This window comes from Typopeltis vanoorti, chromosome 18 (genome assembly GCF_054136105.1).
Source record: "Typopeltis vanoorti isolate ZY-2024b chromosome 18, IOZ_Tvanoo_1.0, whole genome shotgun sequence".
In the NCBI taxonomy this organism is placed as follows: Eukaryota; Metazoa; Arthropoda; class Arachnida; order Uropygi; family Thelyphonidae; genus Typopeltis; species Typopeltis vanoorti.
In genome coordinates, this window is record NC_143566.1 from 19183491 (window position 1) to 19207210 (window position 23720).

General features: G+C 35.3%; 1 protein-coding gene across 2 annotated transcripts in view; it reads left to right on the forward strand.

Moving 5' to 3' along the window:
• The window catches only part of aPKC (protein kinase C iota type), a 380150-nt gene that overhangs the window by 263641 nt on the left and 92789 nt on the right, over nt 1-23720 (forward strand). For both annotated transcript variants that reach the window (XM_090408542.1, XM_090408543.1), the window contains 2 exons: nt 7096-7193; nt 23314-23450. In XM_090408542.1, coding sequence (XP_090264668.1) covers nt 7096-7193; nt 23314-23450 — 235 coding nt within the window. The remainder of the gene's footprint in view (nt 1-7095; nt 7194-23313; nt 23451-23720) is intronic.

Sequence of the window (23720 nt, forward strand, 5' to 3'; positions counted from 1 at the left end):
TCAGCTACTTAGGGACGATTTTTACTGAAAATGGTAAATTAAATATAGAATTAGACAACAGAATCAGCAAAGCTGGTATGGTGGGAAGTCAATTGAATAAATTCATATGGAATAAGAGAGAAATTGGTCGGAACACTAAATTAGCTGTATACAAGACAGTGTTCAAACCGGTTTTAACTTATGGATCTGAGAGCTGGGTCAGAAGTAAAACACTTGACCAAAGACTAGAGACTGCAGATATGAGAATCCTGAGAAAGATTAGAGGCGTGAACAGATGGCATCAATGGCAATATCATATTAAAAATGAGGATATTAGGAAAGAACTTGACATTGTCAGCATCCAGGAATGCGTTAGCAGAGCTAATCTCATGTGGTATGGTCACTTACATAAAATGGGAGAGGAAAGATTAGCAAAACAAGTGTTCTCTGCCAGGTTGGCAGGAAAACGACCCAGAGGAAGACCAAGATATAGGTGGATTGATACGGTACAAAGTGCCTTAGACGATAGAAATATAAGATCTAATAATGTTGGAGTCTTGACAAGTAACAGACTGATTTGGAGGAAAATTGTAGATAGGAAGTTAGTAATGATGTAATTTTTTCATGTAGTACTATCGTATCCTGTACACCCCTTGAAGGTACATGGCAGGAATTTGATGATGATGATGATGAGAAAAGCGTTTGAAATAAGTTTGGATATTCTGATCTTAATCATTTAACAGCAGTAGTGCAGAAACATCAATGCTTCCAATCACATGTTCAATCATTTTTAAATCTTAACATGTTTAGAAAACAAAGAATCGACATTCTCCTTAACAAAGAAAAATTGAAGTTACTCATCATAATGAATAGGTAAAAAAAAATTGAGACATTTTAAAAAATTAATTGATGTTGTATGCTATTTGGCTAAGCAAAAGCTTCCTTTGAGAAGTCATGATGAGTCTGAAGATTAGCTAATTGAGGAAATCATATAGAATATTGAAATGTGCTCTGTGAGTATGATCCTCTTTTAGACATTTAAAAACTTTCAGTTTTAGCTATTGTTCATTTGACCTTTATGATTTCCATATTTAAAATTATATTAACATGTCTCGTTTGCACCTGGGTGTCTGTCCTTCCCTTATTCCTTGGTGGGCACTAGCTTTTAGCATATGTATGCAGCTTCCACGTCGAGTGGTCGCATTTTAGAAAAGCTTTAGTTTCATCCAGACACTTCAATGCAATTAGCATTGAAGTGTCTGCATGATATCGAATATCTGAAATGCAATTCAAACTGATTTCAAGTTATATATATATATATTCATTTTGCTTTTCATAAACTGAGCACTTTCTGTATCCACTGGCTGTATTACAAATAGCTGTTAACACGTTGCCTGCCACAGCAATTTTCCGGATTCAGGTCTCCGAAGCCAATTTCATTTAATCATATCATATTATTCAAAACTCTAATTATAATGCATAATAATCACCAAAAAATGTAGAGAATTTTTTTTTTTTTTTTTTTTTTTTTTTTTTTTTTTTTTTTGAAAAAAAGGTCTCACGAGTTATCTTGTAGTTGGCATATGTAACAAAAAGGTTTGTCTTTGCAGTAGCCAACTACGAGATAATTTGTACATAGACACGCTTAGATTTGTCATTGTTTCGCTAACGCAGAGTTAGCGATATGTGTGTAAATTCATCATTAATGAATCAAACTTAGTCAAGTACGTTACATTTACTTCTTTCTTGAGATTTTGTTTTATAATTATTATTATAATATATATTTATAACCCCACAATATGGATAAGAAAAGACCACTAACTCAAAAAAATTGCATTACATATTATAGAAATATATACATATACACAAGGGTTGCTTAAGGGTCAAAGCTGTATAACTGAGAGCAGACCTCCACATAGCCTTTAAAGGAATGTGGAGAACCGACCAGGGCTTCTGACCTAATGTTCAATCCTCACCTTCTCGTGGTGTACCCTGTTAGGTATCTACCTGGATACTAAACCAACGAGGATGGACTGGCAATTTGGGATTTAGCCGACCAAATTGAATTCTTATTGGCTTAATCCCAATATTAAATGGTCGTACAACATGATAGAATTTCATGCCGGCTGGGGCATCGCTTGGTTAAACAAGGCCCCCGTTGTTTTCGCCAGGGAACCAGGGCGAACAGCGAAAAGTCAGCTACTGGAACAAATCCTAAAACACACCCCAACTCAATATCACCAGAATTGAAGATCAGTACTATCAACATAAGAAGCCTGAATGGCAAAGAAATGGAGCTAGCTGAGGAATTAGATAAGTACAGATCGACATAATAAGGATGACTGAAACAAAAAAAGACCAAACTGATGAGCTCTTTCTGAGCAATAAATACAAAATGCTATATTCAGGCAATCACAATCAAGGAAAAGAAGGAGTAGCCATAGTATTCAACACAAAATACGAGGCTAATCTTCTTGAATGGCAGACAATTTCAAGTAGAGTGATGTGGGCAAATATCAGAATGAGGACATGGACAATGAGACTTATTTGTGCCTATGGTCCCACAGAAAGTTCTCCTAAGGTAGAAGTGGAGGAATTTTTTGAGGCTTTAGAAAAAGCAACTGACACAATAAAAAATGAAAAGTTGGTCCTTGTTGGGGATCTAGATAGCAGAGTAGGAAATGATTGTCAGGCATACAAAAATATTTTGGGAAAATTTGGAGAAAATAGCAAAGCTAATAATAATGGCAAATACCTGTTGGATTTCTGCTCAGGACATGGACTGGTTATTACTAACACCATGTTCCAACATGAAAATGTGCACAAATTCACATGGAGAGAAGAGTCAAGGAATAAGAAAAGTCTCATTGACTATGTTATTGTTGATAGTGATGTTTTCTTCCTGGTGCAGGACACCAGAGTGTACAGAGGATTTGAAATTGGAAGTGATAACCATTTAGTCTTGAGCAAGATAAAATTGAATTTCATATTGAAAAGAATAACATATAAGGAAGTTTTAAAGCGAATAAAAGTTGAGCAGCTCTCAGATGTGAACTGTAGACTGAAATACACAAACATGATTGAAGAAAAAAATGAAAGAGTTTGAGAACAGGAACCAAACCTTGGAGATTCAATGGCAAGCCCTAAAGAAAACACTGATTGATTCAGCCAGAGGGGCATGTGGAAGGATAGAAAAATCAGAATTCCATGGTGGACACAGGAAGTTAAAGAGGCAGTGAAGAAAAAGAAGAAAGCATATCAAAAGTTCCTGGCAAATAAGTCAGTTTTTGCTCTTAGAGAATACGGAGACAAATGTAAGAATGCTAAACACTGTGTAAAACTAGCTAAACAAAAGTCATGGGAGGACTTTGGCAAGAATATAGAAAATAAATATCAAGAAGGTGCATGATATTCTGGAGGTTGTTGAAGAAGCTCAGAAATGGAGGAAAGAGTGCTGTAAAAGGAATTAGAGACAAAGATGATATGAAAACTGGAGAAAAAGATATCCTTGAAGTATGGAGTAATTACTTTGAAAAATTGCTAAATGAAACTAGCAGTGATGACAGCACAGTGATAAAAAACACTGACCAGGTATGCAATCAGGAATATTTATCCATGCTCGAAGTGGAAAAAGCAATCAAAAGTCTGAAACGTGGAAAGGCAGCTAGATTAGATGATATTAGACCAGAAATGCTCAAATGATGACAGCAGTGATAAAAAACACTGACCAGGTATGCAATCAGGAATATATATCCATGCTCGAAGTAGAAAAAGCCATCAAAAGTCTGAAACGTGGAAAGGCAGCTGGATTAGATGATATTAGACCAGAAATGCTCAAGTATGGAGGTATAAAAGTCTTACAGTGGTTGCACTGCAGAGTTCTGAAAGCCTAGACAGAAGGATGAATTCTGGACGATTGGAGTAGAGCTCTCATAGTACCCATATATAAAAAGGGAAATAAAACTGATTGTGAGAATTACAGAGGTATTTCTGTACTGAGTGTTCCTAGTTAGATTTATGCCACTATACTTGAGAAACGGTTGAGAAGGATTGTGGAAGAGATGTTTGGTGAGGAACAAGCTGGATTCAGGCCAAATAGAGGCTGTCAGGATCAGATATTCACTTTACAACAAATAGTTGAAAAGTCATGGGGATATAACAAAGATCTGTATTTAAGTTTTGTAGATCTGGAAAAAGCATATGACAAGGTGCCAAGAGAGAAGCTATTCAAAACACTACAGTTATATGGTGTCAGTGGATCATTATATTAAGCAATACTTAGTCTTTATTTGAGTTATAAGTCAGCAGTTAGAATTGAAGGAAGTACAGGAAGATAGTTTGCTATTAAATCTGGTGTCAGACAAGGATGTATATTATCACCTATGTTATTCATTATCTATATGGATTACGTTATGAAGGAAAGTGGTATTAAATCTGATATCAAAATTGGAGATTGATGTCAGCTCCTTGCTTTATGCGGATGATGTTATACTTGTAAATAAATCCTCTGCTACAAGTCTGCAAGATTCCCTGACTAAATTGAATAACTGCTGTGATAGATATGGTATGAAGGTCAGCAATAACAAGACAAAGATAATGAAAATAGGCAGAAGCATTGAAAATATCAGCTGCATTGTGAATGGAGAACCTATAGAACAAGTAAAACATTTCAGCTACTTAGACACGATTTTTAGTGAAGATGGTAAATTAAATATGGAAATGGATAACAGAATCAACAAAGCTGGTATGGTAAGAAGTAAACTGAATAAATTTATATGGAATAAGAGAGAAATTAGCCAAAACACTCTCAATAGCCGACATCAAAGTATTAGGTTTACTGACGAACTTGAAACGGATAATTCCCCGCTTTTTCTTGATGTCAAACTGATCTGCTCTTCTGGTAAACTCAAAATATCGATATATAGAAAGCCCACACATACCAACAGATATCTGCATAGTCAGTCCCATCACTTCCTTCCTCATAAGCTTGGAATAATTTCCACCTTGGGACATAGAGCCCGTTCTCTTCTGGATGATCCAAATGAACTTCTTACAGAAATAAACCATCTCAAAACTTCTTTCAAAGTTAATGGATATTCCAAGAGAATCATTGAAAGAGTCCTTCTTAATCCTCCTAGACATTGCTCAGAAGAAACAAATAGATTCAAAGGCAATATATCTATTCCTTATATAAGTACAGTTTCACATAAATTAGCGAAAGTTCTAAGAAAATACAATATCAGAACTTTGTTCACTCCACTTCCAAAAATCCGTTTCTTAATAAGCCACCCAAAACCTTGTCGTCGTCATCATCATCTTAAATACCCTGGTGTATATAAAATATTGTGTGATTGTGATATTCCTTATTTTGGGCAGACAGACAAATCTGTCGAATTGCGTATGGAAGAACACATGAGGGACATTACTTACAAGAGACAGCGAGCCAGTGCATTATCAAGTCATATCCTTTTCTCGGCTAATCCTAATGATGAAAGCCAAAGTCACAAAGTCTGATGGGAAAAATTTACTAACATCTTCCGTTGCAATGATGAACTAGAGAGAAAACTCATGGAATCTAGGGAAATCATCTTCAATCCTGTTCATCTAAATAATAACTTGAGCTACAACCTCCCAGATAGTCATTAAGCTGTAATCATGTACTGGCGTTCACTAGATGCTACTAGCACGTACTTTCCCAACAATACAATAAATGAAAGAACAGCTTTAAATACAACCACGTTTTAATGTCAATTATGTATAGAGACTCTATGTTGTTCATAGTTCATTTAAGCTTCAGTGTTTTAGTGTTTTTTCTTTTTTCTTTCTTTTATAATGTCACCTGATGAAGGCTGTTACAAGCCGAAACTAGTCGTGTTTTTAATATTAAAACCTTTTTACTTAAATCTCGGTTCTAGTCATTCAATTCTTTTTAAAAAAATATATGTTAACTGAGTTAATGATCATTCTTTCATATATATATATATACAGGGTGTTCGGGATAAATTTGACAGTTTCGTAAGGAAAAAGAAAATCTTCTTTGTATCTATTAAATTTAATGAATTGACAAAAAAACATTACAGGCAGAGTTAATTACAATACTATCAACAAGATTTACTCAAAATAACCACCATTAGCATCGATCACAGCTTCAATTCTGCTTCGGAACCTCAAACAAGCTGATGCTACAGTCTCCCTGGGAAGGGCCGCAAAAACTGTTTTAATTTTATCCATTAACTGGGCTTTTGTATTACTGGAAGTGCGATTGGTGTCTTTTTCAACTGCGCCCCATACAAAATAATCCATGGGGTTAAGGTCTGGGGAGTTTGGAGGCCAAACATTTGGACTGGTGAAGTCGTAGAAATTTTCAGACAACCATTTTTGACTTTTCCCAGAGGTGTGGCAAGGGGCCGAATCCTGCTGCCATACATACGGCCTACCATTGGCTACCCTTGTTATCCAGGGCTTGACTACAGTTAGCAACTCCACGAACAAAGCCCGAATTCCAATGCCAGGGTTCTTCAACACCTGTTCCTGCAGATTTGCGAGGAATTCTGCTGTACGAACGCAATCAGGTCGTCTGCTAGGGATCTTTCTTCTTGCTACATCCTCGTAGTCACCATTGCAAGTCTCTAGTTCATGCCTGATTGTTTTTACTGTATTCAGGGAGCATTGGGCAGCAGTCGTAATATCCTTATTTTGATGGCGGGCACGAATCATCATGATACAAGTTATTCTCTTCCATGATTCAGGTGGGTTCCAGCTATCCATCCTTTCTGACATCTTGTATATGAATGAAGAAGGGTCCAAACTTTTAAATGAAGAGAAGTGTGTGTTAATACATGTAACTTACGGAAAAATATAATTAATTATAAATATGTCAAATTTATCCCGAACACCCTGTATATATATATATATAAAATAGAAATTCATATTTTTTGTGAAAGAATGTAGAAATCTGTTTTTACTTTATAGTTATGGTCATAAAAATCGATCATGGTAAGAGAAATGAACAGCAGTAATGCATCACCCTGCAAATGTATTTAAGAAAGGATGTAAGTTTTATAATTTCATTCATTTTAATTGGAAAGAAACTAAAAGGAATTTAAATTTTTACAGGATATTGATTGGGTCCAGACAGAAAAGCATGTATTTGAGACTGCATCCAATTATCCATTTTTAGTGGGACTCCATTCTTGTTTTCAGACACCCAGCAGGTATCTTTTAAATTCTTAAACTAACTTTGTTAATGACGTTTTTGCAATGAACTTTGTTTGTTACATATAAAAATTTATTACTTTTCCTGTTTCCTGATCAGCATTCGGTTGGTTTATATTCAAACTAGTAAGCTTTTAGGCAGCTCTGTATATACCATTTGAAGTACTGAGCAGAGCAACTTGCATCGTGTTAAGCATTATATGCAGATATAAATATATATCTTTGAACTTCTGAAAACTTTTTAGCTTCTAGTTCTTCAAAACACAAGTAATGGGATAAAATGATAAAACTTGGTGGCAGTAGGAATTAAAGAAAATTGAAATAAATGACCACCTTTTTCTGGACATGCAAAAATATTTGTATTTGAGATACATACACTGAGTTAGCTTTGCATTAGGAACACCCACCTAATAACACTTTGGTCCACCTCTCTATGCAGTCACAGCTCACAGGTGCTTAGGATCAGATTCAACGAGGTGTCGAACATCCTCTATGCATAACTTGATTCATGTCTACTGCTGCAACTCTGTCGGTTCACACTCATTCAGTGGAGGAGGATCGGCAATTCTCATTCTAGCATAACTGGTAATTAGTTTACGGAATTAACAACGCATATAAAGTATATTAATTAAAGGTAACTTTAATAAATAACGTCTATATTTCGGCAACGTCACGTTGCCATCTTCGGGAACATAAAGATATGGTATGTGCACGCAGGCACTAACAAAAGCAAATGAGGAAGAAAGCAAGAAACTAATATTGTTCCTAAAGTCCTAATGGTGCCCTCTGGTGGGCTAATTTGGTTGACTTGGCAGTTGGGCTGAAGTTCTCATAATGTAAGTCTCCCAAATTTGGGGTAGTTTCATGCACCCAAATTTGTTGAGGTTAGGAACGTTTTTTAGAGCTGCTGAAGATTCCTTGAATAATCTCTCGTATTTAAACTTGCTGCGGTGTATTATTTTTGTTTTCTTCCAACGAATTCTGTGGTGGATATCTAAGGCATGGTCTGCCAGCCCAGAGCGGCTGTACTAGTGAAACCGGATGTGGTCTTTGTGTTCTGAAATCCTGATATTTGTTGTTCTGCCTGTGTGGCCAAAGTAGGACAATTTGCAGCTGCAAGGGACCTGGTATACACCAGGTAGGTCTAGGGGAAGTGGTTGGTCTTTGCTAGAGCAGATAAGGGATGCCAACTTTTTATATGGTCTGTAACAGGAAGTATGGTCATATTTTCTGAGGATATTGGTTATTTTCTCAGAGGTGCCCTGGATGTAGGGGATGGTGATAAATTTGGTGTAATCTTTATTGTGAAGGGGGGGGTTTACTGGTTTAAGTATTTTTTGGATTTTTTTGGGGTTATAGCCATTGGCTAAGAAAGTGTTGTCGATGAGGTTTAGTTCAGTAGTTAGGGCCTTGTCATCTGAGCAGATTAATTTTGCCCTGTTATATAGTGTTTTTATAACCCCTTACTTCCTGTTACAGACCATATAAAAAGTTGGCATCCCTTATCCGCTCTAGCAAAGACCAACCACTTCCCCTAGACCTACCTGGTGTATACCAGGTCTCTTGCAGCTGTAAATTGTCCTACTTTGACCAAACAGGCAGAACAGCAAATATCAGGATTTCAGAACACAAAGACTACCTCCAGTTTCACCAGTACAGCCGCTCTGGGCTGGCAGACCATGCCTTAGATACCCACCACAGAATTCGTTGGAAGAAAACAAAAATAATACACCGCAGCAAGTTTAAATACGAGAGATTATTCAAGGAATCTTCAGCAGCTCTAAAAAACGTTCCTAACCTCAACAAATTTGGGTGCATGAAACTACCCCAAATTTGGGAGACTTACATTATGAGAACTTCAGCCCAACTGCCAAGTCAACCAAATTAGCCCACCAGAGGGCACCATTAGGACTTTAGGAACAATATTAGTTTCTTGCTTTCTTCCTCATTTGCTTTTGTTAGTGCCTGCTTGCACATACCATATCTTTATGTTCCCGAAGATGGCAACGTGACGTTGCCGAAATATAGAAGTTATTTATTAAAGTTACCTTTAATTAATATACTTTATATGCATTGTTAATTCCGTAAACTAATTACCAGTTATGTATGACCAACGCATAAGCCTTGCTACTAGCATTCTAGGATAATCCTACACATGTTCAATTGAGTTACAGTCAGGGGAGTTTGGGAGCCAAGGCAATGTGGCAAATTCCTTGCCGTATTCCTCCAACCACTCAGTAATCATACGAGCCTGATGACAAGGTGCATTGTCCTGTTGAAAGATGGCACTGTGGTCAGGTAGACCTCCTGCAGATATGAATGGAGATACTCGGCTGACACATCCCTGTAGCATTCACTATTAAATGTTTGTGGAATGATAACCAACAGACCTAGGGTGTGTCAGGGAAAAGCTCCCTAGACCATAACACCATCTCCACTGGCCTGTTGAACCCCAACTGTGTAACCAAGGGATAGGACTTCATGCTGTTTAAGCCAAATGCAAACCCGGCATCGCCATGGTGCAGCAGGAAACAGGATTCATTACTCTAGACGACCTTCTTCCATCTGTTGAGGGTCTATTACCAATGTTCCTTTGCCCATATAAGGCATGGTTTGCGATGCTTGACCATCATCATGGTACCCTTGTTGATCTTCAGCTGTGGAACCCAGGTGAAGTAAGGTATGCCACATGGTACATGTGGAAATGGATCGAACTGTCCCACTGTTGTACTGGTAAGTAAGCTATGACTGTTCCATGTTGTAGCTGAGATACCAATCGTGACACCCGATGCTCACCTCTAAGTTCACCCATGCAAGACTGACCATTGTGAACCCCTCTGCTGAATGTCTGCTCATGGTTAATGCAGTCCTTGTGCACCCTTCATACAGTATTATAGGAGCAACCAACAAGTGTGGCTGTTCACTGCCCCCCCCCCCCCAACTATCTGCTCACTGGCAAACGTTTACTGATCACTTACAGAGGATACGTGTGTCTGTTTATAGCAGCTGCACGTGACGTTGATATCACGTGGTACTTTGTTATTGTGCCAAATATGTAAATTGATGCGGTTTTCCTATTGCAAAGCTAACTCAGTGTAAAGAAACAGTGACATCTCACATTGAATTTCAGGCATCTCAATCTACTTTTATCTATATGCTTATAGGCAGTATCTGATATATTTATTCAACTATTTCATGAAATAAAAAAATGTACCATTAACATTTAACATACTTCTTAAGACTAATAGAGATTAAACCTGATAAAGTTCTGTGAACTACATTTTGTAAATTACTTACCAACCAAAGACAAATTAATCTAAAATTATGTATAATATAAAATTTAGATTACATAAGAGTAACTAAAAGAACATTACCTGGTAGTGCAATTTCAGAAAGCAAGGATGACAAAATATTTGGGAAGTTTGAGTCAAAACATGCAATATGCAAAGATGTAGAGAATGAAGCATAGTTATGTGAAATTTAGATATATATACAATAAATAACCTAAAATGAAATATGAATACAAATAGTGAAAAAGGAAGATGATCAGTGGAATGAAATATAGATTTAGAATATCATATTTGAGATAACTAAAATTAAAGAAAAGGAAAAACTACTGAAATAGATAAAGAACACTGTATTGCAAAAGCAAGAAATTAAGTAGCTTTGTTTATCATAAAATATAGTACAGATATTTACAGTACTATATTTAGCAACAGTTAGTGTAGACACAACTGGAATGACTCATAAAGGGAAAAACACTATCCTCCCACAGACTGTGCGCTTAAGGGTCAAAGCTGTATAACTGAGAGGAGACATCCACATAGCCTTTAAAGGAATGCGGAGAACCGACCAGGGCTTCTGACCTAATGTCCAATCCTCACCTTCTTGTGGTGCATCCTGTTGGGTATCTACCTGGATGTTGAACGAACGAGGATGGGCTGGCAATTTTGGATTTAGCCGACCAAATTGTATTCTTATTGGTTAAACCAAAATAAAAATGATGGTACAGCACGAAAAAGTTTCATGCCGGCTGGAGTGTCGCCCGGTTAAACAAGGCCCCCGTTGTTTTCGCCATGCAACCAGGGCGAACAGCGAAAAGTCAGCTACTGGAACAAATCTGAAAACACGCCCCAACTCAACATCACCAGAGTTAAAGATCGGTACTATCAACATAAGAAGCCTGAATGGCAAAGAAATGGAGCTGGCTGAGGAATTAGATAAGTACCAGATCGACATAATAGTGGTGACTGAAACAAAAAAGATTAAAGCTGGTGAGATCTTTCTGAGCAATAAATACAAAATGTTATATTCAGGCAATGACAATCAAGGAATAGAAGGAGTAGCCATAGTATTCAACAAAAATACGAGGCTAATCTTCTTGAATTGCAAGCAATCTCAAGTAGAGTAATGTGGGCAAATATGAGAATGGGGAACTGGACAATGAGACTTATTTGTGCCTATGGTCCCACAGAGGGTTCTACTAAGGTAGAAGTGAAAGAATTTTTTGAGGCTCTTGAGAAAGCTACTGACACAATGAAAAAGGAAAAGTTGGTCCTTGTTGGGGATCTAAATAGCAGAGTAGGAAGTGATTGTCAGACATACAAAAATATTTTGGGAAAATTTGAAGAAAATAGCAAAGCTAATAATAATGGCAAATGTCTGTTGGATTTCTGCTCAGGACATGGACTGGTTATTACTAACACCATGTTCCAACATAAAAATGTGCACAAATTCACATGGAGAGAAGAGGCAAGGAATAAGAAAAGTCTCATTGACTATGTTATTGTTGATAGTGATGTTTTCTCTCTAGTGTACAGAGGATTTGAAATTGGAAGTGATTGCTATTTAGTCTTGAGCAGGATAAAATTGAATTTCATATTGAAAAGAATAACATTTAAGAAAGTTTTAAAGCGAATAAAAGTAAAAGTTGAGCAGCTCTCAGTTGTGAACTGTACACTAAAATACACAAACATGATTGAAGAAAAAAATGAAAGAGTTTGAGAACAGGAACCTAACCTTGGAGATTCAGTGGCAAGCCTTGAAGAAAATCCTGATTGATTCAGCTAGAGAGGCATGTGGTGAAGTTGTCTACAAGGGTAGAAAAATTAGAACTCCATGGTGGACACATGAAGTTAAAGAGGCAGTGAAGGAAAAGAAGTAAGCATATCAAAAGTTCCTGGCAAATAAGTCGGCTTGTGCTCTTAGAGAATACAGAGACAAATGTAAGAAAGCTAAACACTGTGTAAAACTAGCTAAACAAAAATCATAGGAGGACTTTGGCAGGAACATAGAAAATAAATATCAAGAAGATGGCAAAATATTCTGGAGGTTGTTGAAGAAGCTTAGGAATGGAGGAAAGAGTGCTGTAAAAGGAGTTAGAGATGATAAAGGTGACATGAAAACGGGAGAAAAAGATATCCTTGAAGTATGGAGTAATTACTTTGAAAAACTGCTAAATGAAATAAGCAGTGGTGACAGCACAGTTGTAAAAAACACTGACCAGGCATGCAGTCAGGAATACATAACCATTCTTGAAATAGAAAAAGCCATCAAAGGCTTGAAATGTGGAAAGGCAGCAGGAGTAGATGATATTCGACCAGAAATACTGAAGTATGATTGTATAAAAGTCTTATAGTGGCTGCACTGAATAGTTCAGAATGCCTGGACAGAGGGACGAATTCCCGATGATTGGAGTAGAGCTCTCATAGTACCATATATAAAAAGGGAAATAAAACTGAATGTGAGAATTACACAGGTATTTCCTTACTGAGTGTTCCTGGTAAGATATATGCAAGTTAACTTGAGAAACGGTTGAGAAAAATTGTGGAAGAAAAGCTTGGTGAAGAATAAGCTGGATTCAGGCCAAATAGAGGCTGTCAGGATCAGATCTTCACTTTACGACAAATAGTGGAGAAATCATGAGAATATAACAAAGATCTGTATTTAAGTTTTGTCGATTTGGAAAAGGCATATGACAAGGTGCCAAGGGAGAAGCTATTAATACACTACAGTTATATGGTGTCAGCAGGGCATTATATCAAGCAATACTTTGTCTTTATTTGAGTTTTAAGTCAGCAGTTAAAATTGAAGGAAGTACAGGAAGATGGTTTAATGTTAAATCTGGTGTGTGACAAGTATGTACGTTATCCCCTCTGTTATTCATTATCTATATGAATCACATTATGAAGGAAAGTGGTATTAAACATGATATCAAAATTGGGATGTTAATGTCAGCTCTTTGCTTTATGCGGATGATGTTATACTTCTAAATAAATCCGATACTAGTCTGCAAGATTCACTGACTAAATTAAATAACCATTGTAATAGATGTGGTATGAAGTTCAGCAATAAAAAGATAATGAAAATAGGCAGAATCGTTGAAAATGTCAATTGTGTTGTGAATGGAGAACCTGTGGAACAAGTAAAACATTTCAGCTACTTTGGCACGATTTTTAGTGAAGATAGTAAATTAAATATAGAAATAGAGAACAGAATCAACAAAGCTGGTATGGTAGAAAGTCAATCGAATAAATTCATATGGAATAAGAGAGAAAAATTAGTCGGAACACTAAATTAGTTGTATACAAGACAGTGTTCAAACAAGTTTTTAGTTATGGATCCGAGAGCTGGGTCAGAAGTAAAGCACTTTACCAAAGACTAGAGACCGCAGATACGAGAGTCCCGAGAAAGAATTGAGGTGTGAACAGATGGCATGTTGTCCGTTACACCTTTTTTTTTGTCTCGCTATTATACCAGATTTTTGTTTTTGTTGTCATTCTGTGTTGTAATCAATATTATTAAAATAAACTAGCATGTGCTGCCGACACAAGCCTTTCTAAGAGTTTGAAAACAGTTAAAAGTAATGAAGATGGCCATTAGTGATCATAAGAATAAATATGCAAGCAACCTTTTTCATGTTTAGAGAAAACGGTTGCTTTCATGTTTACACACTTCTTTAAACTACTATTTTTGACTAAAAATAGTAGATTAAATCTTGGGTGCATCATAGGCTAAAAAGCTTGTTTATATACATTCTTGTGTTTAAAATTGGGAACAACATGAACATAAAGTTCAGAATGCAATTCAATAATTAGTGATCAGTAATATGGATTCAGCCACTGTTATTGTACTGATCTCCTCACTAACCATACCAACCTTTGTAACACAGGGCATGAAAAAGTTTAGAGAGACTTGTGGTCACTCTTGATATTTCCACAACATTTGATTATATATGGCATAGAGGCTTTCTTACCAAACTCTCTTATGGTCTACCTCCTGCTCTATATGATTGGATTGCCAGCTTCTCTGGTCATTGCATGTGGTGGATGGCTTCCTGTTATCAAATTGTTCCATCAATGCTGGAGTATCCTGGGGCTTTGTGCTCTTGCCCACTCTCTTCTTTCTAGATATCAATAACCTGCTCTCTGTAACCTCAAATCCAGTCTATAGTTTTGCTGGTGACAGTATGCTCTCCATTCAAGAAACTTTGCAGTACTTAAATTATTCAAGCTCTTCCATAACTGATGTCTTGAAGACTGATCTCACCATTCTCAGTTGGGATGAAAATAATCGGGTGAATTTCAATGTTGTCTTATTACTCGGAAGAAAGATGCTACTTCTCTTCCTCTTACTTTTGTTATTCCAATTTCCATTCAAAATCAGTTTCCCCTTCTTGGACTGACTTTCACATCTAGCTTATTCTAGCACAAACATATCACATCCATTTCCTCCAAAAATTCTTTGGTATTCTTTTTCATTCAAAGCAGTACTTCTTTCCTGCTCAACTCCTAACACTTTAAGTCCCAAATCTGCATGACCTTAGAATATATTGAGGGTGATCCACCCCAAATACTTCCCTAAGAATTCCCAATACTTAAGAGGTCAGACTCTGCTTAATAGATACCCCACTCCAAACTCCCCTATAGTCATTTTCTCATTAATGCTCTGTTTCTGCATTGTCTTTATTACAAGTACTTTCATTGGTACTTACACAGAACTGGCAACTACCATCTATTTTTTTTTCTTTCATCTGCCTTCTACTCATAGAACATTGATCAGCATTAGCTGATAATCAACATTCATACATATTTCAATCCAAAACTTATCAAACTAACATCTCTTCTTCCTTCATTGCCTTTCCCATCCATTTTTCCATATGAAGACAACTCCCACATCCTCAGCTTTTCAAGAAACATGAACAGATTGCTGCTTTCACCCAAACTACTTCACCCACACATGCCACTGTTGTGTTATAGGTATTGGGACCTCTCTTATTTGTGGAGTTTACATATTTTAAAAAATAGAATCAATTTTAATCAATATATAACACATTGTTTTAACCATCCAAATAGCCTTGACATGTCAAGGTTGCCATAGATGAAAAGTACCCATTCAAATTACAGTACCAGTCCACTTTTCTCATTTTTTTTTTAAATATTTTCCGAACACTCCGCTACTTTAGATCCACAAAGAAAAATTATCGTCAATATTTGAATCTGGCTTATGTACTAAACGCCAGTAACACAAAAACGCAGAGTATCCCACTGCTATTTGGCTCCTTTAAGCTGTTCTCTCTCAACACTGCTTCTTAATTTTTTTTCTTCCATTAATCACTTTCCTCCTCATCTCACTAAGTATCACCACCACCTATCTGGTGCATTTTAACAAGCAACCTTTCATGTAGAATCAGAGGGTGAATGCAATCGAAATAAATCACATTATTACTTTTTTAAGGAAACGATGCCACTCAACAAGTGACAACTACCAACGGTAACTTGGATATGATTCTTAACTTCTTTCCCATCACTTTAAAAATGGATTTTTTACTCTGAGTCCATCTGTTTATCATTATAAGAGCTGTTATATCACCCTTACCCATGACATTATCGATTGTCAAATGATTTCGGCATCAACAATCTCCTCCACCTGTTTTCTTTGAACAGCATTTCCTTTTCTGACTGGACCATGTCCACACATGAACAGATTGCCTCTTTCACCCAAACTACTTCACCCACACATGCCACTGTTGTGTTATAGGTATTGGGACCTCTCTTATTTGTGGAGTTTACATATTTTAAAAAATAGAATCAATTTTAATCAATATATAACACATTGTTTTAACCATCCAAATACCCTTGACATGTCAAGGTTGCCATTGATGAGAAGTACCCATTCAAATTACAATACCATAAACATACCTTCGAAATAACATGGACATGAAGTTTAAGATGATTGATATATTTATCCATATGCACATTTAGGTGGTTAATAACTGTATAATACATAAACAAGTACTATGCTTGTTCTTCTGCAGATTTGTAAAAGAATATATACAAAAAGCATGGTCAGAAGGAGAATTCTGCATCAGGATGCCATTCTTCTGCTTTTCTGTTGGTCTTGCTTTCTTCTGTAGTTGCAAAACTTCTATAATTGGAAGTGATAAGGAAAAAAATTTAAATAAACTTAGAAAATCATATACTTGAACAAGTAAAGCAATTTACATATCTTGGCAGTCTTGTTACTCACAACCTTGACAATACAGAAAAGTAAAATATAGACTTAACAAAGGATGGGCTAATATGAATTAATTAAACAAAATAGAAAAATAACATCATTTCAAAAAGCCTCAAGGGCTGAGACATGAACAGAATATCAGAACACTCGAAATGAGATGCTTAAGAAAAAATAAGATGCACTGGTCAGAACACAAAGCAAATGAGTAAGTCAAACACGAATTAAACTATAGAGAAGATATCATGACGATAATTCTTGAACAGTAATTAAGGAGGTATCCAAACCATATATAGTATTGAATGGGATCTTGGAGGAACAAGATGCAGACCAAAAAGAACTCAGCTACAATCTTTGAAGGAATGGTCACAATTGTTGAGCATCAGAGAAATAACCAGAGATAGAACCAGATGGCAAAGATTTGTTCATAGGTGACTCAACCTGCCAACTGATGAATGAGAAAGGAGGAGAAGGAAAGCTTTCCCTTATTTTACTTCTTAGAGAGAAATTTAAGTTTATAAAATCAATCAAGGGAGTTTAAAATCTTTAATATCTTTATACACTGGAATTTGATTTCTGTTTAAAATGAAAAATATTGTTAAGCTTGCAGGAATTGTTTGTGTTAGGGTTTTTTGTATTCCATACCTTGTCGTATAGTTGTCTTGAAGATAGCTGGACTTCAGTTATTTCACTTACTGTTTCATAAAGAAATTGTCCAAAGTTTAACATCCCATTCTGAATTTCAGTGCATGCCAAAGTTAATGGATTTAATTTTCACTATTCACTAGCCATTACACAGAAAGACACTTGGAAATACTATTCTTTTGTTTCGGTATTTATTTATATGAATTTAAAAAAAAAAAAAAAAAGCATTATAAATCTATTTTATGTTGTAGTACTAAGTTGGCTTAACTCACTGCTTATCTAACGTGGAAAAGTACCATATTTCAAGTAAGGTCTTTAGTAAATAAGGTGGTAGTTTCACACTGAGGAACAAAAATCATAAGCAACCATACATGCCTTAAGATTTGAATGAATAGTTGTTTGCGGGAGAGCAAGTTTGTTTTCTTTATGATAAAAATATCATAATACCTGAGTTCGAATTCTATTTAGGATACAAAGAATTGTTATAAAGAGGTTATCCACTGAAGGTGAGTTAGTCTGTCTCATACAGAGTGACAAATGTTTTTGAAACTTCAGGTTTATAATTCTGCAGTCAGCTAAACTGGCCAGGAGAGGAATTAGAATTGAAATGCAAAGATATCTTTATAGGCATAACATTAATCCTTACATATTTTAAAATTATATATATATATATATATATTTTTTTTTTTTTTAATTATGGATACAAAAGTAAGGGATAAGGTCTCTCAGTGACACAGATAAATGAATTGTTTGATCTGTAGTATCCCAAATCTAATGTTATTTTATATCTGAGCAACAGAAGTTGACATAAAATTCTTAATTTGGATTAACATATTTTTTTTTAAATTATTATTCCAGTTTTCAGCTGATTTCTAATTATCTAAAAAAGAAAATTTTATTTTTAAGCTTGTATTAAAGCTCATATTCTAAACTTATTTTACCTAGAGAGTTCTGTTACCACAGAGGTAGACTGCTGTATAAAAAATGATTCATCTTTTCCTCTGTCTCACACACTCTTCATCACTTAAACTGAATATTTATTTTTACCATGCCAGTGAACATTATACGTCTGCGTGGTTAGCCTAGTGGCTTTGTGCTTTGCAACCATATGCCTGGGAAAGGAGTGTCCTAGGTTCGATTCCCGTCGGAGACGTGAGGAGCTGAAGGATCTTCCTCAGCCATAGCCAAGTTAGCCGGTCTTGGGCGCGGGCAGTAGGGTTTTTTCCCGCCAGTTTATCTGGTGTTTTTCATCCTGCAAGCTGGCAAACCGGCCCCGTGAACACACACAGGGATACAGCCAAGAATACCTTGAGGCATAGGAGTGACCATTCTATCCTCGTATTTCGGTTACGAAATCCGAGCATGCTTGGAAGGTTGTGGGCCTTAAAGGCCTGTTAAAGCCATTGGGATAGATAGATAGTGAACATTATACAAATATTATAATTCTATTGACTTGTTTCACTTAAATTATGTTATGCATTATAAATTAATAATAAATTTTATTAATGAAGAATTTATCCATACAAACATTAATTAAACTAAGCACAATCATAACAGTCACTAATGAAGAAAACATTCATATACTAGGATATTTTGTAACTTGGATCATCTGAAAACTCAGTAGACACAGTACTGTTAAAAAGAAACTTCACTGTAGTAAACTATCCATTATAATAAACTATTTTATGCTCTCTACAAGTTTGCTATAGTGAGAATTCACTGTAATGATGGTATCGCCTTGACTCACTGCAGAAAGTTATGCTGTGATCTACTCAGCTCTGTTTCATATAATAAATATATTCTTTTATGTTTCATTAGACTGGTTTCATAATAAGTATAGTATAAATGGAACTTGATATATAGAGAGCAATGTACAGTTTGATATTAAATGTGTAAGACAAGTGTTTACTACTTCCAATTACCATAAAATCCATGTGTGTGTGTGTGTGTGTGTGTGTAAGAGAAAGAGACAGACAGTGAGAGAGAATGCCACCTATAGCATGCTTAGTATCATTGCTGCACTAAAAGTTAGTTACCTCGGAACATTTTTTGTGACTTCCACCCATAAAACATACTAAACAAGAAAATAATTTCTTGTCATGTATAATTTACTTTGTAGCCAGGTGAAAAAACTTACTCCAAATGTCTCTGTTTTGAGTATTTTGATAAGGTGATACACCTTTTGACTACTTGTATATGGGAAATATATGACTTCTATATTAATTCGTCCCTTGGTATCTTCCTTTATTAAAACCTCCCAACAGGTTTTAATAAAGGTCGAAACTGGCATAGACGGTGACCCTTCACTTAATGCATACCTATATACACATTGAAAGGAAGTGTTCTTTGCATTATTGGATACTAAGGAAATTGATGTAGTCAGCAGCTACTACATACAAGTAGCCTAATCAGGAATATACTCGTATGACTTCATGGCAAGCAAACTTTGTTTGCTTCCACTTGGATAAAGGATTAAACAAGAATATAATTTCTTGTATATAATTTACTTTGTAACCAAATGAAAAAAAAAAAATTTCTACAAATGTCACTGTTCAGTATTTTGAAAAGGTGTTAAACCTTTTGATCTTGTATATGGGAATTAATGCCAAAGTATATGACTTCTGTATTAATTCAACCATGATCTTTTGTGCAAGCGATAGCTGGCCACTCAAAAACCAACAAAAGAAAACCAAATAGCCACACTAATAACTGCATTTGCACCTAATAGCAAATGCTGATACCCCCCCCCCTCCAAATGGCACAAGCAGACTTAACTGATATTCTAGACACAAACTAAACAGCACTAGTAGCAGAACACCAAACCATCCAAGCCCATGTCCTGTACTTAGAGGTGGTGAAGTTGAAAACTGCAAGAAAAAAGTTGAATCCTAGCACCCAATTCATTCAGCATGTTCAAATTCAGCAAAGCTGTAATCGTAGCAGGCACTCTGGTCAAGATGTTAATTGAGTTCACCAAAGCAAACCCCAGCCAGGACTCCACAAACAAGTTGGTGAAACATATATGAAAAATCTTTATGCTAGCCGATGGCTAACAAAGAAGGCCAAACCCTCTACAAATTGTGTTCTGGAATGCGAATGGTCTAGGAAATAGTTAAGGAGAAAGGGGACAATATTAAAGAATATTAATTCTTCTAACCATTCACTATTTTTCTGTTCTGCACATTTAGATACCCATCCTGGCATGATATATATATATATATATTTTTTATCTGAACTAATTCAGAAGGGGACATGTTTCAGTTATTGAGTACATGTGTATTTTGAAAACGACTCCACTTTTCTGCATAAGAAAGATATGTTGTATGCTGTTATTGTTTACGGAGATCGTAGGTGCACTGTTGAGTAATTATATTAAAGAAAATTATAATAAAATTATGTAAATCAGCATAAGCTAAATTGCTATCTGCAGGAGCAGTACTAGTCTTTACCTTTTCCTCCAATATTAGTATTTTATAACACTAAGTAATTGCAAATTTTATATTTAGTCTTCTTTCCTGGTATACTTTACTTTTATACTGATATATATATATATATATATATATATATATTAAAATTAAATGACTGAAAGCTGAGAGATAAAAAGTAAAAAATACTGTTTAATTCAGCACGACTAGCACCTCTTCAAGAAGACTTCTTTGTGTGCACAATAAGAAAGAACAACCAATAAAAATTGTGAAAGAATAAAAAGTCTAAACATTAAAGCGTTATCGTTTGAACATTTGAACATTTACTTTGGTGTTCAAAATCTTATGAACACCAAAGTTGGATGGCAGCACAATGGCAGTCTGAGAGATTATAACTGAGGTTGTTGTTAAGATGTATTTGATTAAGGACGATTTCTTTAGATTCCACAAATCTTCTTTCTAGTTCATCATAGCAGTGAAAGATATTTTCATCCTTTCTTTTAAGCTTACACGGTGATCCGAATGCATTTTCGAAGATTATGAAGACAACTACCGTGTTTGAATAAAAACTTTAGTTTAATATAACTAAATATTAAACTAAAGATTTTAGTTATATTAAACTAAAGTTTTTATTCAAACACGGTAGTTGTCTCCATAATTTTCAAAAATGCAAAGATATTTTCAGATTTGTTCCATAAGACTGGATGAATGAGGTTTTCCTCATTAGTGTTAGCAGAATTCATTGACAGAGCACTAGCTCTTGTTCTACCGTATGTGATGTCTCTTCTATGTTCCTCAAGACGTAATTCAGTGGATTTCTCTGTCTGGCCAAAAAATGTTTATTGCAGTTGCACCAAATTTAGTAAATGCCAGGATATTTGAGGTTGTCATGTCTTTGTTTGAGCCTACTTAGCAAGGAACGGAGTTTCAGAAGAGGAGTGAATGAAGTTCAGATGTTGTATTTCTTAAGAACTTTGGCCAATCTTGGCAAAATGGAGCTGATGTATGGTAGGGGTATGTGGCCTTTTTCACTATTTGTATCTTCAGTATAGCGAGGATGTGGATTGAAAAGTAACTTGTTGTTTGCTTCGAATAACCATTTTGTTGAAAAGTAGTAAGAAGAAACTGTGAAGCTCTTTGTTGATATCTTCTTTTTCACACAGGAGTAAGCGAGCATGTTTGCCTAGCGTAGAGATAATAAGTTTTATCTTTCAGCAGCATAAGAACCCCTCTGTAGGTACATTTGTAAACAGTACAGGACATCAAAACTAGCCATGATATCTTCTTTTTTTAATATTTATGTTTTTTACACTTGAAACAAAATCAACAGGAAATTCGAAGCTCTAAAACAAAAACAAGAAAAATCATTGACATTTAAATTCCACCTCTATCTTAGAAGATTGTTATTAACAAATCCAGTTACAACTTTTCCATCGCTGAAAAGAATATTGTTAATAAGGGCTTTAATTTCGTGATGTCATCAAAATCCATCCCAAAGGAGCTGTAACTTACTAAAATTGAAAAGACTCCCTTTTTCCTTCCTACTCAAGAAGCTAATTTACTCTGTATAGAATCTATTTTTATTATTGACAATGCAAAATCCCCTGCAGGCAACATCTCTTCAACAGAATGTCAAGCAAAAAAAAAAAAATCACAAAAAAAAACAAAGTGTAATAATCCTTCCTGCTGATAAAGGTTGAGAAATCTTGAAACTGTGAAGACCATAAATTTACTGTTCATGGGTAGTACCATGTGTGGACTAAGAGTTAGATAATCTGGAAACCCTGCTCTAAAAACCAGACATGGCTTTTTACATATACTTCAGGCCTACAGTAGGCAGTTTGAGGGTTTCATATTGGGCATTTAAATTCCTTAAAGTTTCCGTGATTATATGTTATTAAGACTATATAATATTATTACTAGTATGCTTTTAACAGAAAAATAACTTGAGCTAATTCTTGTTCTAGAAAGCTAATCTTAATCATGGGATCTATTCACAGTGGCATTCTGAATCAAGATTGGTCTTAAAGAATAGCATCACTGATTTTTAACTTTGACTAGTCAGATTCAGTGCTTTTCTTCTCAGCAGCCTTGTGATTTTTGTTTCAGACTGTTACACTATTCTCTCATTTCAACTCAAAAAGTAGAAGTTCTTGACCTAGTTGATTTAAGCTACTCATCTATGTGTACATAAAGAATTAAGAAGGTATACAGTGAAAATATAATTATTTAGGACACAATAAAAATACAAAGACAGTATAAAGATATAAATTCCAAATAATTTTAAGTACTCTTATAATACCGCTACTATTATTAACTATAGTAAACAGATGTCAAATGAATGCTTCTTTTTAAGTGTTATCTTAATTATTCTTCATTCTCTGACTTGGCATACAACTCATTGTATTTAAATTGAGGAAGTTGAAATACTAATTTCCATTATAATCGTTTCTAGTAAATAATATTATTAAGTATAGCACTTTTGGAAGGAATAAGCCACAACTCTTGTTTATTTTATTTTTTTTTTTTTTTCCAGGTTGTTTTTCGTTATCGAGTTTGTTCGGGGTGGAGATTTGATGTTTCACATGCAACGTCAGCGACGGCTACCAGAAGAACATGCACGATTTTATGCAGCTGAAATTTCCCTAGCCTTAAACTTTCTTCATGAAAGAGGTTCTTTTTCTTTCTTTTTTTCTATTCCTTTTTTTTAAAGAAAGTGGGGCTGTGCAGTAGCATCTTGCAGAAAATGAATGACATAATCCTAAGTCATATTTAATCTCTTATTGGTTTTTAAGTAATGATATAATGAGATCCTTTATATTAAATGATATAGAAACTGTATCTTTTAATATAAATATCACCTTATAAATTTAAGCCTGTGTAGCTCAGTGTAAGTGGTGCTTGGTTGCTTGAAGTTAGACAAGTTCAAGTCTAGTTGCTGAC